This window comes from Haliotis rubra, unplaced genomic scaffold (genome assembly GCF_003918875.1).
Source record: "Haliotis rubra isolate DU_JTF1 unplaced genomic scaffold, ASM391887v1 Scf91, whole genome shotgun sequence".
In the NCBI taxonomy this organism is placed as follows: Eukaryota; Metazoa; Mollusca; class Gastropoda; order Lepetellida; family Haliotidae; genus Haliotis; species Haliotis rubra.
This window is the reverse complement of record NW_025767646.1, coordinates 1,775,329-1,791,304: the sequence shown is the minus strand read 5'-3', so window position 1 is coordinate 1,791,304 and position 15,976 is coordinate 1,775,329. Positions and strand designations below refer to the sequence as shown.

General features: G+C 38.6%; 1 protein-coding gene across 14 annotated transcripts in view; it reads left to right on the top strand.

Annotated features, from left to right (window-relative positions):
- Positions 1 to 15,976, top strand: part of LOC124264135 (dipeptidyl peptidase 4-like) — a 541,860-nt gene that overhangs the window by 474,514 nt on the left and 51,370 nt on the right. Inside the window, exon 1 of one of the 14 annotated variants that reach the window (XM_046698869.1) lies at positions 11,678 to 11,716. The exons of the other annotated variants lie outside the window; for them this stretch is intronic. Within the exon in view, the coding sequence (XP_046554825.1) occupies positions 11,690 to 11,716 (27 nt within the window). The 5' untranslated portion in view covers positions 11,678 to 11,689. Of the gene's footprint in view, positions 1 to 11,677; positions 11,717 to 15,976 lie in introns of those variants that run through there. 14 annotated transcript variants of the gene reach the window in all.

Below are 15,976 nucleotides of genomic sequence, written 5' to 3'. Positions count from 1 at the left end.
ATTCAGAATGTATTTATGAGTGTGCAAGATGCAAGTCTCAACTTGGTTTTTCTGTTGCTGCTGCGGAGTAACTGATGACTAACCCTACATCATTGGCTGATCCATAATGGGATGGAGGACTTGACCTCTCTCCTCTCATACCTCACTTGTTTGAAGTGAGTTTTCAGTCGCACTGAGCAATATTCCAGCTATATGGCGGCAGTCTGTAAATAATCAAGTCTGGACCAGACAATCCAGTGATCAACAGCATGAGCATCGATTTACACAATTGGGATATGATGACATGTGTCAATCAAGTCAGCGAGCCTGACCACCCGATCCGGTTAGTAACCTCTTACGACAAGCATGGGTTACTGAAGATCGGTTCTCACCTGGATCTTCACAAGTCACATGTAGAAAGTTTTCTCTACTTTGTGGGGGTGGTGGGGTAGCCTAGTGGCTAAAGCATTGGCTCGTCATGCTGAAGACCTGGGTTCGATTCCCCACATGGGTACAACGTGTAAATCCCATTTCTGGTGTCCCCCGCTGTGATATTGCAGGAATACTGCCAAAACGGCAGCCATAACCTTTAAGAATGTTGACATATAACAGCATTCACCTATCACAGCATCCCTGACAGCCTTGCATCAAAAGGATTACCATTAAAAGCTCAGTTGAAGTGATCAAGCACCAGTTTTTTTCGCCAGTAAAAGACATATGTCAAGGCAAGGAGTTCTTGAGCCACAATCCACACAAGTGTATATAAAATACACAATCAATACAAACGATGATAGATAGGAAGCTTCCATGCCACATGCTATTGCTGGCACTACATTGTACTGGCTTTGACTTCCTGTCTTGGCATTTAAGTTCTTAGATGCAGCTTTGGCACAACACACAGAGATGCCAGGAAGGTTGCCCTGTGTCATCCTGAGTTGTACTGTGCTGTACTTTGTTGTACTGCCTCTCTGGGACTGAATCCGCTCTTATCGATTATTTATAATGGAGGGCAGGTTCTCTGGCAGGCAATCTAGAAGGGAAGTACTAGATGTGCCTCATACCACGTAATGCAAACTGTCTGGTATATGGGGCCACAGGCAGATGATGTGCATGCCAAGAGTATTAGATGTTGCTGCTATCAGGGTATTCTTGGGTTCCTTGTTGAAATCTCCTCATAGCCCCAAAAAGGAGAATGAGATTTCACTTTTCAATTACTGGATGACCGAATGAAAAGAGTGATTTTCCTTGTTCCGAGCTTTGCAATTTGTCTGGATCATTTGGTAAATGTTCCATGCACATGGTGAAGATCGTCATTCGGTGCTCATCAAGGTATTCTATAAATAGAAAACCTGGAAATCCTTTTCTTTGGGGTTGTAATACCATTGAACAAAGAGACTATTTGGTGAGAAAGTCTAAACTTGACTCTTTTACATAGACTTCGACATATTTAGATTATTGTTAGATAAAAGGCTCCCATATTCCTCTCTGGGAATTGAGTTAAAGCCACTTCTGGTCAAGTCTGTCTCATCAAGATAATGTTCAAGTGTCTCTGTAAGACAATATTGGTATTGGGTACCGCAGAGACAACTATAAAGTACAATGTCATCCATCTTCCATCTATATATCTGTGATACACGTCTGAGCTTGGAGTAGACAGATTATTTCTGTCTGAATGTTGTTTTATGCAGCAGACATATATCTCTGGCATCTGTAATTAATCAAATCTGGACCACTCAGACTAGTGATTCATATCAGAAGCAGTGATCCACACCGTGGAGAGAAGATGGGACCCTTAGGTCACGCAAAGTGATGATCTCATCCTCCTTACATTTAGCTTGTATGGCCAGCTTATGGTGCTGTGTACCTGTTCTATCTCGTCCTGAGAGGGGGGCGGTGGGGTAGCCTAGTGGTTCAAGCGTTGTCTCGTCACGCCGAAGACCCGGGTTCGATTCCCCACATGGGCACAATGTCTGAAGCCCATTTCTGGTGTCCCCGGCCGTGATATTGCTGGAATATTGCTAAAAGCGGCGTAAAAACTAAACTCAGTCAGTCAGTCAGTGTCCTGAGAGGAGACATGCTTGGGCACTGGGAACCTATTCCATGGGGGAACCTCAATGGGGTGCTGGGGAATGATTCTGATCCATATTCCCATGGGGAAAATAAATGGCAAATTTCCTTCTGAAATAAGGGGCGATGGGTAGCCTAGTGGTTAAAGCATTCGCTTGTCAATCCAAAGACCCGGTTCGATTCCCCACATGGATACAATGTGTGAAGCCCATTTCTGGTGTCCCCCGCTGGAATATTGCTAAAAGCGGCATAAAACTGAGCTTACTCACTCACTCTTACAGTTTATCCTGTCATCTGATCTATGGCAGACAAGCTTTTGGGTATCTGTCCTATAGTCACAGGGTGGAAACAACCATGGGGCAGTTAGGATCCCTTATTCTGATTTGGAATCCAGACAAGGAGAAATGCTTTGGGTTCTCGAGGTCTGTTATTACCCTGGAATTGTCTAAGGGAGACTTGGTAATTATGGAACCTATCTACTCATCTCCTTGCCTGAGATCCTTCAGGGTGCTTCCTGCTGTGGATATGTGCTAGGCCCCACATACTAGTGCATAGTATTTATCCTTTATCCCCAATTTAGATGCAGGATCAAATTCTACTTGGTTCTTAAGATAAAATAGCAGTGAAAATTATATAGAGGGATCACTGAAAATAAGTGACACCGGAATGGCTGAGTTTATAGAAATGTAACTAATGTTAACTTGATCTGTATAATTTCACAGACCCTACATTTGTATTGACCTGCTCACAAATTACAACAATACATAGATTCGATGCCCTTTGATTTTGCTCTGTTCTTTTCCTCAAAACATTGGTTAGAAGATATTTCCAACTGACAAAATCGCTTCAGAATTCTGTAATCATTAAAGAATTACAATGTAGAGGTCTATCTTTGAAAACACTTCTACCGATCAAATGGCCAGTTATTCTTAGTTTAAGCCTGAACAGAGCAGACTGATTTAAGCAATAAGGTGAGAAGACAGTGGTCCCGAGTTTCTTTTGTCCTTCCTATCTCAGAATAACATGATGGAGGGATGTCCAAAGTGGATGACAGTTTTGCACCTTGCTATCAAACAGACCGAATATGATCTGTGGTTTATTTCTCCCCGCAGACAATCTGATTTCTCCCAGTCATCATGTTATCATAATAACTCAGGATTTCATTTGCCTAACTTAGACATACCAGTCGACAAGGTAGAAATAACGTAGGTTGTTGATGTAAGGGAGTGCCTACTAAAGCATGAACTAAAGAGTAATAAAACATTGCATGGTTCGAGCTGTTGGTGATGTGGCGGCATTTATAGGAGAACAGATATCATCTTCTCACTCCTTGCTGAACATGTAAATACATGAGCTCATCACTGTGCTAGTATCTTCATCATGTTATTAAATGGCTTTTGTTTTACTAAAAACAACAACATTAAACATTTTTAAAATCATTATTATTATTATTAATATAGGATATTTATATATAATATCCAAACTATGCTCAAATCATTTTCCCTCAATCATTGGATGTTAATCTCAATGGCATTTATTATCAATCTCATCATACAATATAGGCATATTATCAATCTCAACTCATACAATCATGACACCAGATGTTATCCACATGTTATTATCAATCTCTACTCATACAATCATGACACCAGATGTTAACTAGGCACATGCTCAAGGCCCTGGTATCATTTTCTCAACTCAATACAATCATGACACCAGATGTTAATCTCAATGGCAGGCACATCTTATTATCAATCTCAACTCATACAATCATGACACCAGATGTTAATCTCAATGTTAATTATCAATCTCAACTCATACAATCTCAATGGCAGGCACATGTTATTATCAATCTCTACTCATACAATCATGACACCAGATGTTAATCTCAATGGCAGGCACATCTTATTATCAATCTCAACTCATACAATCATGACACCAGATGTTAATCTCAATGGCAGGCACATCTTATTATCAATCTCAACTCATACAATCATGACACCAGATGTTAATCTCAATGGCAGGCACATGTTATTATCAATCTCAACTCATACAATCATAACACCAGGTGTTTCATTAATCTTTTTCGAAAGATATCGAAGTTAATGTTAATGTATTTACGACTATCTTAGAGCTGAGCTTCGAAAATCTAGGCCCTGGTGTCTTAGATGAAAATATTGATATATGTTTCGTCTTGAGCTGGCTTTTTATGTTTAAGGGAAAAGTGGCTCAAAAATTCTTTTGACAAATGTTGAGGCTGAAGATTCCAGTTATTTGGCACGAATCACAAGGATTTTGCCATGTTTACTACGTTGTGCGTGTAAAGATCGCCCATCGTCCTGTTGCCCCAGATCAGTGATTCTCATTAAGTCGTTGACCTCAATTATTCACCGTAACCACAAACAATGTAGGTCATTTGTATTCTATTCGTTTTTTTTATTTTTTCATTACCTGTGACTTTGCATTGAGTCAGTTAACACTGAATGTCGCAATATACAAGACAATTGCAACAGTGAATGAGTCAGACCAGATCAACCAGTTTGACATTTTCATACCTTATTTTCATCATCTATGTATAATTAATGAGCCAATTGAAGTGTTAGGTTTTGATCACAATAATGAGGAAATTGCTTCCACTGGATGGCTGATCGGGGTATGGCATGATATTCTTTTGTCACAACCATTACAGAATCTTCAGCAGCTATCTTGTGTTAGGCCAGTCAGTAATGAAAACCTGGCAATTTCAATTCCTTTCCATATGAATCAGCATTTTAGATTTCCATTCTGAGTATCTCTATCTAATTTTATCCAACTGATTTTGTGTCAACATGCTTAATAGTTCAATCATCATAAAAGTATCATTAATGAGAAATTAATTTGAAATCTTATGAGCTAAACTTTGTACAGAGCCTGAGGAAATTGGAATTGTAGCTGGTGAACTTGACACTGGATGATAGCAATTTGGGAAATGATGATTTCACTGGCAAGTGACGGCTATAATCAGATGTTAATAAGCTTTAGTCAGTATTGAATGTCTTCTCCTGGCTGTAAGGAAAGAAGCTACAGATTGTGTTATTGCAAAGTCCGTTAAGACCATGATTGTTCAGGATCAATTTGTTCCCTAAACTTATTTCATCAAATGTCTCCTCAGTCAAGAACTGAAAAGTTTATAAGAACCAAAACTTTTCAAGAGAACAGAAGAAGAAATAGCTGTTTATTTGAATTTAGAACTTTAGTGCTACAGTTTTCTTGTCCTACAAAAAACACTGGTGGCCTAGTCCCCTTAACCCAATGTGCCCTCCATAGTTACATCCCTTGGGCATGCCAGGATCCTGAAATTGAGGGTTTGAATTCCGGTTCATCACAATTTTGTTTCTAGGTTTGTCAGCAATGTGAACATCTGAGATCTGGGTTTACCTGGATTTGTTTCTAGGTTTTTCAATGCTCTTATATTTTGAAAAGTTGTAAACATCCTGCGACACTCTAAGATTTACTACCCCTGAAGATCCGAGTTAGACTTGAGTTAGAATTGATTTTCAGTAACCCATGCTTGTCGTAAGAGGCGACTAACGGGATCAGGTGGTCAGGTGACTTGGTTGTCATTGTATCCCAATAGCGTAGATCGATGCTCATGCTGTCGATCACTGGATTGTCTGGTCCAGACTTGATTATTTACAGACCGCTGCCATATAGCTGGAATATTGCTGAGTGAGGCGTAAAACTAAACTCACTCACTCAAGATTTACTTCTAATTTATTCTGTACCAGTGCCTACGTGTTTCACAAAAGTGGTAAACATGTGAGACCTGCATCAGCAGGCTTCCTCAAACATTAAACTGACATATAACTAATACTGTTAAATGCAGCTTTTAACCAAAGTTGCTTACTTGAAAGTTGTTTATTCACAAGTTGTTTATTGAGATTTAATTACTTAATAAGCATAAGTTTCATATTTCATATTGACAGTGGCATCACCAGTGTTAAGATTTGGAGGCATCAAACTTATTTGGAACTGACCTCAATAAAAAAATTGTGCGTGAAAAATAATGGATGCATACTCTGTAATTCTGTTTAGAATTTGATAAGGGTATAATTGTCATGATACACAATACTTTCACACTGTTCTCTTTCAAATACAGATCAAGTTTAATTGTTATCAAAGATCAGAAACATTTCCAGAACTGTGAAAGTGAAGGTCATCTATACCTGAAATGGACAGTTACATGTTACTTTGATCATTGGATGTTATCGTTAGTCGGAGAACCCTGCAGACAATTTCCGTGCCAACTTTTTCTCGTCTATAATTATTGGCCATCATAGCTGGAGGGACATCTATACTTCGGCTCTAATGGACAGCTTCTGGTCACAGGACCAACGAAGAAGGCAAAATAGACACATAATTATCAGCGAAATGTGACGCTTCCATCATTCAGTGGGGTATGGAATGTCACCTTCAACAGACTGTCAAATGACTCCAGAGAAATGTCTAGAAAATATTTACTGCCTGACAAATTCATACAAAATGTATAACATCAAAGGGAGAGAACAATCGCGATTTTATACAATTTGTCACTGCTATTGTTTGATAAATGCACAAACCATGAAAAACAATCCTTTATTATCCCACAAACCAGACCTAAGTGGGCATTAAAGGTAAAACAGCCATGACATCTATATGAATGCATCGCTAGCAGTCAGTGATGACACCAGGTGTTTGTGAAGGGTAAACATGTCCAGTTGGACAAAGTACCCTGCCACTCACACATGCAGAGAGGGTACATTTCAATGCCTGACATGCATGCATATTTCAAGCAAGGATCAAAAGTAAACAAAATCAGAAGTCAATTGGTGGACCAAACAATCCAGTGACACAGGGGGTGGTGGTGTAGCCTCTTGGTTAAAGCGTTCACTCGTCATGACAAAGATCCGGGTTCGATTCCGTACCTGGGTACAATGTGTGAAGCCCATTTCTGGTGTCCCCCGCTGTGATATTGCTGAAATATTGCTAAAATCTGAGTGTATAAACCATATTCACTCACTCCCCAGTGACACTGTAGCACTTTTATTAGTTTATTGAAACAAAGGGCAGTATGTTAATTTTGAATTATGTCTGCTCTGTGCAAGTGGAGAGATTCTGCTGATTACAACAAAGAAAAATGTCGCAAATGTTAAGGAGTTGTCAGGGGAATTCTTGGGCTTACACTGTGACCTTTATTGAGCTCTTGTGAGGTTATAATGATTTCAGGAACCTATAATACATCATTCTGTTAAAGTAGCATACAATCATATGGATTTTTTTTCTCAGTAAATGACTGTTTCATCCTTGTGTTTTATTGGTTCCTAAAGTTCATGAGGGACAAAAAACTGTTGGCATCAATTTAAAAACAAAACCTGAACTCTTTTATATGGAGAGTCTGTTTCCTCACAAGCTCATCAAAATGATGTTTCTTGAACAATTTGTTGTTCACTGCGGGATTCAAACCATATCTGGCTAAATGCTTTACCACTCCACCACCTGTGATTGGATGAACAGTAGCTTTACAGATTCCATTGGTACATCGAAACTGGAGTATAAAAAAACACCAAGCTGCATCCATACAGTTTCCATTGTATATTGGTGGTGCCAAGTACTCAGGCCTGTGGCGCTGAAGCAATCTGTGCCCGTGTGCACTTCCCTCTGTATAATGGTAGCGGCATGTGGATCCCCACCTCCCACTCTGTGTACATCTACAGGCAGAATGTCTACTTATGAGTGGCAGACAAACTCTTAGTCTCTGATTTTTTAAATTTTTAATGGAAACATAAAACTCAATCAAAACTGAAAAAGAGCCAAAGAGAGATGGGACATTCCTGAATCTGAGGAAAATCTAGACTTGCTTCTTTCAAGGCTTTTGCATTGCAGACAGGGTTGGACAGAAGGAGAAATAATATTGTTTGGGGACTGTGAGACAGGCTGGCTGTGTGGGTATTTACACAAGCAAGTGCTCGTTTATTCAGGTAGTCGGCAGTGACTCATGTGTGTGTTCACTGCAGCAGTCTGTTGGATCATGTATGGAATCAGACCTTCGCTACCTCCACTGTATATACAGTACTAAGCATCTGCTCCTGTACATCTCTCAGCCATTGTTGCAGCAGCACTGGCTCTACCAAGCAGCTCTAGGACACTGAAATGAATCAATATGACATGCTGAAATTGCTGTATAGCTTTATATATAGTCTTTTGATTTCATTGAATACTTGCATCATAGAGTAGTGGACATTAGATTTTATGTCAGAATCGTTGATATTATTGATAGTCATATAAAGAAAATAGTTCTGGGAGGATTAGTCCAACGCCATTACTGAAGAATTCATGTGTATCATAGTTAAATAATTTTATATATATTTTTTAAATCTTGTTTACACTTGAAAAATCCATTTCCTCATACAATAAGTGTTAGTCGATGAAATTATCAGGAAGGTTTTTGAAATCATAGATCATAGTGGAATTAGGTTCCTTGAAATTTCAATTTCAATTATAGTTCAACACCTTTCATCAAACAGGATATTGTTTCATAAATTACTTGTGTAGCAAAACAGTATTTAGGCAGCCTAGTGGTATTGTAATCAGAATGGTTTCTAAAAATTATATTTGCAATTTAATCTCACTACTTATGCAGAAAATTCATTTTGCCCACTGAGCCATGCTACCACCTTTCCTGATTCCACTGCAGACATTCCACAGTACATAATTCTGAAGATAGGTTACAAATGCCAGGCGGTGTTGTTCATCAGAGTGATGTAGTCAAACTGATCAGCTGTATGAGATAATGAGACTTGTATTGGTCCTCTATCATGGGGCCTTTCAAATGTTGTCCAGTGTACATTGGTTATGAATAGTAATGCTTTCTGTAAACCACCTCTCATCTTTGACCCGTGAAGATCCGGGGTAGAATAGGTCTTCAGCAACCCATGCTTGCCACAAAAGGCGACTATGCTTGTCGTAAGAGGCAACTAATGGAATCGGGTTGTCAGGCTCGCTGACTTGGTTGACACATGTCATCAGTTCCCTGTTGCGCAGATTGATGCTCATGCTGTTGATCACTGGATTGTCTGGTCCAGACTCGATTATTTACAGACCGCCGCCATATAGCTGGAATATTGCTCTCATCATTGCACTCATCTTTAAACTGTTTATGTTCTGAAAGCTTAATTTAGCTACAGATTGGCCAGTCATCTAGACATTGTGTCCCTTTGGTGCACCAGAACCCCATGCTTATGGGTTTGAATCCCAGTTTGTCCCTTGTTTCTAGGTTTGTCAGCACCGCATTCCTGCTGGTGGATTTCATCAGAGTGATGTCATCAAAGATATGCATATTTGGCTTTCCACCCACATTAAGCAGACATGCCTTGATATAACTGGAATAAAATTCAAAGTGGTATGCAACCCATCTTCCCCACTCTTCTTTTGGGGCGGTGTGGTAGCCTAGTGGTTAAAGGGTTCACTCATCATGCCAAAGACCCGGGTTCTATTCCTCACATGGGCACAATGTTTGAAGCTCATTTCTGGTGTCCCCCGCCGTGATATTGCTGGAATATTACCAAAAGCGGCGTAAAACTAAACACACTCACTCACTCACTCTTCTATGGTATAGTGATGTTTTCCATCGATTCCAGTACTTATTTAAGACTTTTTCAGACTGTCAAGTTGTAAAGAAGAAGCAATTTCAACTTCTGTCTGCCATCCAAGAAGTGTGTAAATAGTTACACCCTAGATTTCATTTGTCATCAAAGTGTCCGTCTGCCTGTCAATGATGCCGGTCCCTCCAGTGCTCTACTACCTGTGCTGGAACTCTAATGGCAGGCAGTTCATGTTAAAGTGTCATTTTCAATTTAGGAGGGAATTTAGTTACAGAGTTGCTCCCATAAAGAATTACAATTGTGGAACCTGATAGGCTGAAATTAGTGAGGGCTAGTTTGGGTAGGAACTTAGATGTGTAATAGGTTTGGCTTACTCCCTTGGGTCTCCTACAATGGAAGAGCAAATTGTAAACAAGTTTTAGCATCGGTACTAGCTAAAATAACGTATTTCCTTTGAATACAATGCATTTACAGCACAAGTAAACACATTCATCAGCTGTTTAGGACACAGGCGGTATAGCAAATAAATCAAACATTTTTGTGCACTGATGATGATAATGAACAGTTTCTTTTCAAATGATATATAGTACAGACATCATTGTACATACACACTTCAAGAAAGCTTCAAGATTTGCTGTGTTTAAGGCATCAGTATTACATAAAACCTGTCTGGCATTTTGCAATTCAGCTATAAATGTGTGGATCAGGACCCACACAGTATCATTCTACCATCTAATATTATCCCAAGACAATTCCATGTTTTTAGGAACAAGGATACCAGGATTGGTACTGCTGGATTCTGATACAGATATGTGCTTGTTTTGGTCTCAGTTGCAAGGTCATTACACTAAGAATAGTCTGTCTCACAGTCCCAGAACCACATTATTTTCCCTTCCGCCTGGCAATTTCTGCATGTGTTACAGCTCTAAGTGAAGCAGGTCCAGATTCCCTCAGGTTCTGAATCTCCAAACTCACTGGGGCTCCTGTTCAGTTTTAATGGTATTTTCTGTTACTATACAATTATGTATATTCAGAGACTAGCATTAGTCTACAGTAAGTACAGTAGCATTAGTCTACGGTAACAACAACAATGTGAATTGTTGTTTGGAATAGTTTCCAAACTTTGCTGGCCAGTCAGGCTAGCTATGCCTTAAATTTACTAGCCCAGAAAATAATTCACTAGCCCAAACTTGAATGTTGAAACTAAACAAAAGACTGTAAAAAGGTAAAATACCATAAAAAAACAAATGACCCCATGAAAATTCACCAGTCAGTCGGGCCAGTGACTGTGGAGATTTACTGGCCAGACTGGATTTTTACTAGCCATGGGCTAGCAGGCCAATAGCTATTTTGCACACTGCTCTTTACCCAGGTGGTTACAATGTACTCAAGCTGTAACCAACTAAAACTGACATTTTAAGAAGTCAGTTTTGCTCATGAAGAAAGATAGAATTTGGACATTTGCATCCATTCCTTAACTTTTACTTGATTACAATAACAGTACATCTTTGGCATTAAAACAACAGTACTGGTAGTTGTGGGACATTTTCAGTCCTGCTTTGAATCCATGGAGCCTCTTCTAATCACAATTTCCAAAAGTGAGGGTAAAGATATATGTTTATATATAGCCAGAACTTGGCACTCAGTCAATGAGACTCATTTGGCATACTGTATTAGATACCAGGACACCCATGTAGATTGGTAAGGCAAACGCTTGAAAGTTGGAATAATGGTCATGTTGCGAACTAATGCCATATAATAACTCTGTTTTGGCAGCCGTGTTCCACTGGCAGCCGGGATATGGGTAGATAAGATCCTGATATAAGGAATTTCAGAGCCACAGGGGTCAAAGTCTGTGATAATTGGAGGCTTGTGGGGTTGTTGATCTGGGTGAGGTTACCTTCACTTGTTCTTATGGACTATGTTGAGGAGGACATTGCAGAATACCTTGTGAAGCATACCAGGGATTAACAAGTACACACCTTGATGGTGTAGCTGTTCTTTGGAAAGTCTTATTGGTTTGGATGATGGAGGAGGATCTGTCCTTTGAAGTAAGTTTTAAATAAGTAACCAAGTTATTTTCATGACCCAGCATTGATCCTCTGGATCCATATGTTTATAATGGGTGTATAAATTATTTACAACTATTAGCCGACGTTTGTTTAACTGCATAAAAATGCCTAAGCAAGTGTATTCCTAGCTAAGTGTGCTGTCTGTTTTTGCTTTCCTTGTTATCTTAACATGGAATTGATGTAAGTTTATTGTCAAGTAAATACGCAGCCATTTTAAGCACCATCATTTCAAAACATTGCATGAATCCGAAGGGTACCTTTATGTTTATACAGTCAGTGCTTATGCAGAATGGAAATAACAGTTTTAACATCTATTGAAGAGAGTTCTGAATAAGTTCTGGTTTATACTGGATAAAGCTTTAAAGTACACAATTTTTAAGCCTTGCCTCCAGCTACCTCTTTGGTGGGAGCGTGGAGCCTATCTTGACAAGAGGTGTTTACTTGTATTGGGATTGATATAGACTATACTTCTACCAGTTCTTTCCATATGTAGCTTGTGTTTACATATGGCAGGGATTTCTTGTATTTTTCTCTGTACAGAGCTGCAAGAATTGTTCTTTGTTCAGCATCATTTTCAGCTTTTCCCCTATTGAGTTTGCCCCAATGTGTAAACATATATACTGTACATGCTTGGTCAGTTGGTTAAAGGGGGGTGGGGTAGCCTAGTGGTTAAAGCGTTGGCTTGTCACGCCGAAGGCCCGGGTTCGATTCCCCACATGGGCACGATGTGTTAAGCCCATTTCTGGTGTCCCCCGCCGTGATATTGCTGGAATATTGCTAAAAGCGGCGTAAAACTAAACTCAGTCAGTCAGTCAGTTGGTTAAAGATGACATCTAATGGACATCAAAAGATGGCTGTTCCAATAACATCAACAGTTCTGGGTTTTCCAATGAACATCAAGAGTTCAAGAATCTGGTGTTTGAAGAACATTTAGAGATCTTGGATCTATAATGAACATTGAGAGTTCTGGGTGTTCTAAGAACAGTTGGAGATCTTGGATCTATAATGAACATTGAGAGTTCTGGGTGTTCTAAGAACATTTAGAGATCTTGGATCTATAATGAACATTGAGAGTTCTGGGTGTTCTAAGAACAGTTGGAGATCTTGGATCTATAATGAACATTGAGAGTTCTGGGTGTTCTAAGAACAGTTGGAGATCTTGGATCTATAATGAACATTGAGAGTTCTGGGTGTTCTAAGAACATTTAGAGATCTTGGATCTATAATGAACATTGAGAGTTCTGGGTGTTCTAAGAACAGTTGGAGATCTTGGATCTATAATGAACATTGAGAGTTCTGGGTGTTCTGAGAACATCACATTCTCTGGGCGTTTGAATGAACATAAAGATCACTCATAGTCAGTCTTAGTTTACAAACACGACAACAGATGTTCATTTGCACACAAGTCCTAATGAACATCAAGAAAATTATGTGTTCTAATGACAATCAATAGTTAAAATGTTCAAAGTGCATTGCACTATGTAGACACATCATGTCAAATCTATTCTTTTGTAAAGGCAATATGTTTACATATCAGAAGGTGTCAGATAGGTAACAATACTGATCATAGAAGTTTAAAATCTTGAGAGCTTTACTATAGTAAAGTGAAATTATCTGGTGTTCTTCATTCCAGTATAATCATGACAGATTAACTTTGTAATAAGGAAGAAAATGGTATTCTGTAATTTCTATTTGATCGGTGGCCTGAAGTTAATGTAGCAAGATGTATTTAGCACCCTTTGAGTGGTAAATACTTCACACCCATACAAATAATGTAGCACTTTTTACAGAAATGAATGCTATTGCATAAGTTCCCATGCATATACCATATGTTCTCTCCATAATAACTGTCATCAAAGTAATTATTACAGTTAGCACGCAGCATAATGGTAATTACGTGACTTAACCACTGGTCAGGTCTGCATTAGTGGGATTTACACCTGTCCATTAGATAGAGCATCTATAATTAAGGTATGCACTGGATGGAGAGGTGTGCTTGGTCGTCCCTGAAACCGCTTGTGTTGGTTAATGAACCTCAGTGAACATTAACTTGCACAGTCATTACTGTCAGCAGTAAACTAGGGGTGAGGGGGCTCAGGTTAATTAATATTTGAGGCTAATGAACTTGAACAATGAAACTGATGTCAGTGTACGCTTACTTTAAATCTTATGTAATGTCAATATACTGAACATTTTACTTTTGTTAAATGTGTTGAACATTTCTGAGAGAGGGGGGGTGTTTGAGAGTAAGTGTTTGAGCATTTAGGTTCGATGACTTTTGTCGGCAGCTGTTTGTTTCTGTTACCTGTTGTGTTATGTGTTTCTGTTACCTGTTGTGTTATGTGTTTATGTTACCTGTTGTGTTATGTGTTTATGTTACCTGTTTGAGTTACCTGTTGTGTTTTGTGTTTATGTTACCTGTTTGAGTTACCTGTTGTGTTATGTGTTTATGTTACCTGTTTGAGTTACCTGTTGTGTTATGTGTTTATGTTACCTGTTTGAGTTACCTGTTGTGTTATGTGTTTATGTTACCTGTTTGAGTTACCTGTTGTGTTATGTGTTTATGTTACCTGTTTGAGTTACCTGTTGTGTTATGTGTTTATGTTACCTGTTTGAGTTACCTGTTGTGTTATGTGTTTATGTTACCTGTTTGAGTTACCTGTTGTGTTATGTGTTTATGTTACCTGTTTGAGTTACCTGTTGTGTTATGTGTTTATGTTACCTGTTTGAGTTACCTGTTGTGTTATGTGTTTATGTTACCTGTTTGAGTTACCTGTTGTGTTATGTGTTTATGTTACCTGTTTGAGTTACCTGTTGTGTTATGTGTTTATGTTACCTGTTTGAGTTACCTGTTGTGTTATGTGTTTAGGTTACCTGTTTGAGTTAACTGTTGTGTTATGTGTTTATGTTACCTGTTTGAGTTACCTGTTTTATGTTTAGTATTGTTATCATAACAAAATCTTTGAACTGTAAGGGACTTGTCAAAATGAAGGTTATCGCCATGTTGATATAGTGATATGGGTTGTTCTTTTTGTTCATAATATGTTCAAATGTTGCCACTTATTCCTGTAAGGAATGATCTCTGGAATGGTATACATGAGAGTTGTCATGAGTTGATATCAAATAATTGTGTACTTAGTACATCTGCTGATATGAATAGCTGATGTACTTAGTACATCTGTTGATATCAATAGCTGATGTACATAGTACATCTGTTGATATCGATAGCTGATGTACGTAGTACATCTGCTGATATCAATAGTTGGTGTTCTTAGTACATCTGTTGAAATGAATAGTTGATGTACTTAGTACATCTGTTGATATCAATAGTTTATGTATGTAGTACATCTGTTGATATCGATAGCTTGTAGTCTGCTGATCTGCTGATATCAATAGTTGGTGTTCTTAGTACATCTGTTGAAATGAATAGTTGATGTACTTAGTACATCTGCTGATATGAATAGCTGATGTACTTAGTACATCTGTTGATATCAATAGCTGATGTACATAGTACATCTGTTGATATCGATAGCTGATGTACGTAGTACATCTGCTGATATCAATAGTTGGTGTTCTTAGTACATCTGTTGAAATGAATAGTTGATGTACTTAGTACATCTGTTGATATCAATAGTTGGTGTTCTTAGTACATCTGCTGATATCAATAGTCAGTGTACTTAGTACATCTGCTGATATCAATAGTCAGTGTACTTAGAACATCTGCTGATATCAATAGTCAGTGTACTTAGTACATCTGCTGATATCAATAGTCGGTGTACTTAGTACATATGCTGATATCAATAGTCAGTGTACTTAGTACATCTGCTGATATCAATAGTTGCTGTTCTTAGTACATCTGCTGATATCAATAGTCGCTGTTCTTAGTACATCTGCTGATATCAATAGTTCTTGTACTCTGTACATCTGTTGATATCTTTAATGGATGTATTTGTACAGTCATGAGCTGATATTTTTGTTGGTGAACTTTTTATGGAACCACTTGGTTTTTTTTGTGGCAATAAATGCAGTGACACTTCATTAGCCTGGACTCTGTGAGTTCTGAAATACCCTCAAAACATCAATGTTAATGTACAGATAATAGCCTCAGATGATATCTGAAGGTAATGTGCAGATAAAAACTTCTGATGATATCTTCAGGTAACACACAGATAATATCCTCAGATGATATATTCAGTGAAGACTAGGTTGGCCTGAAGTTTATGTCACCCACAGATGGTG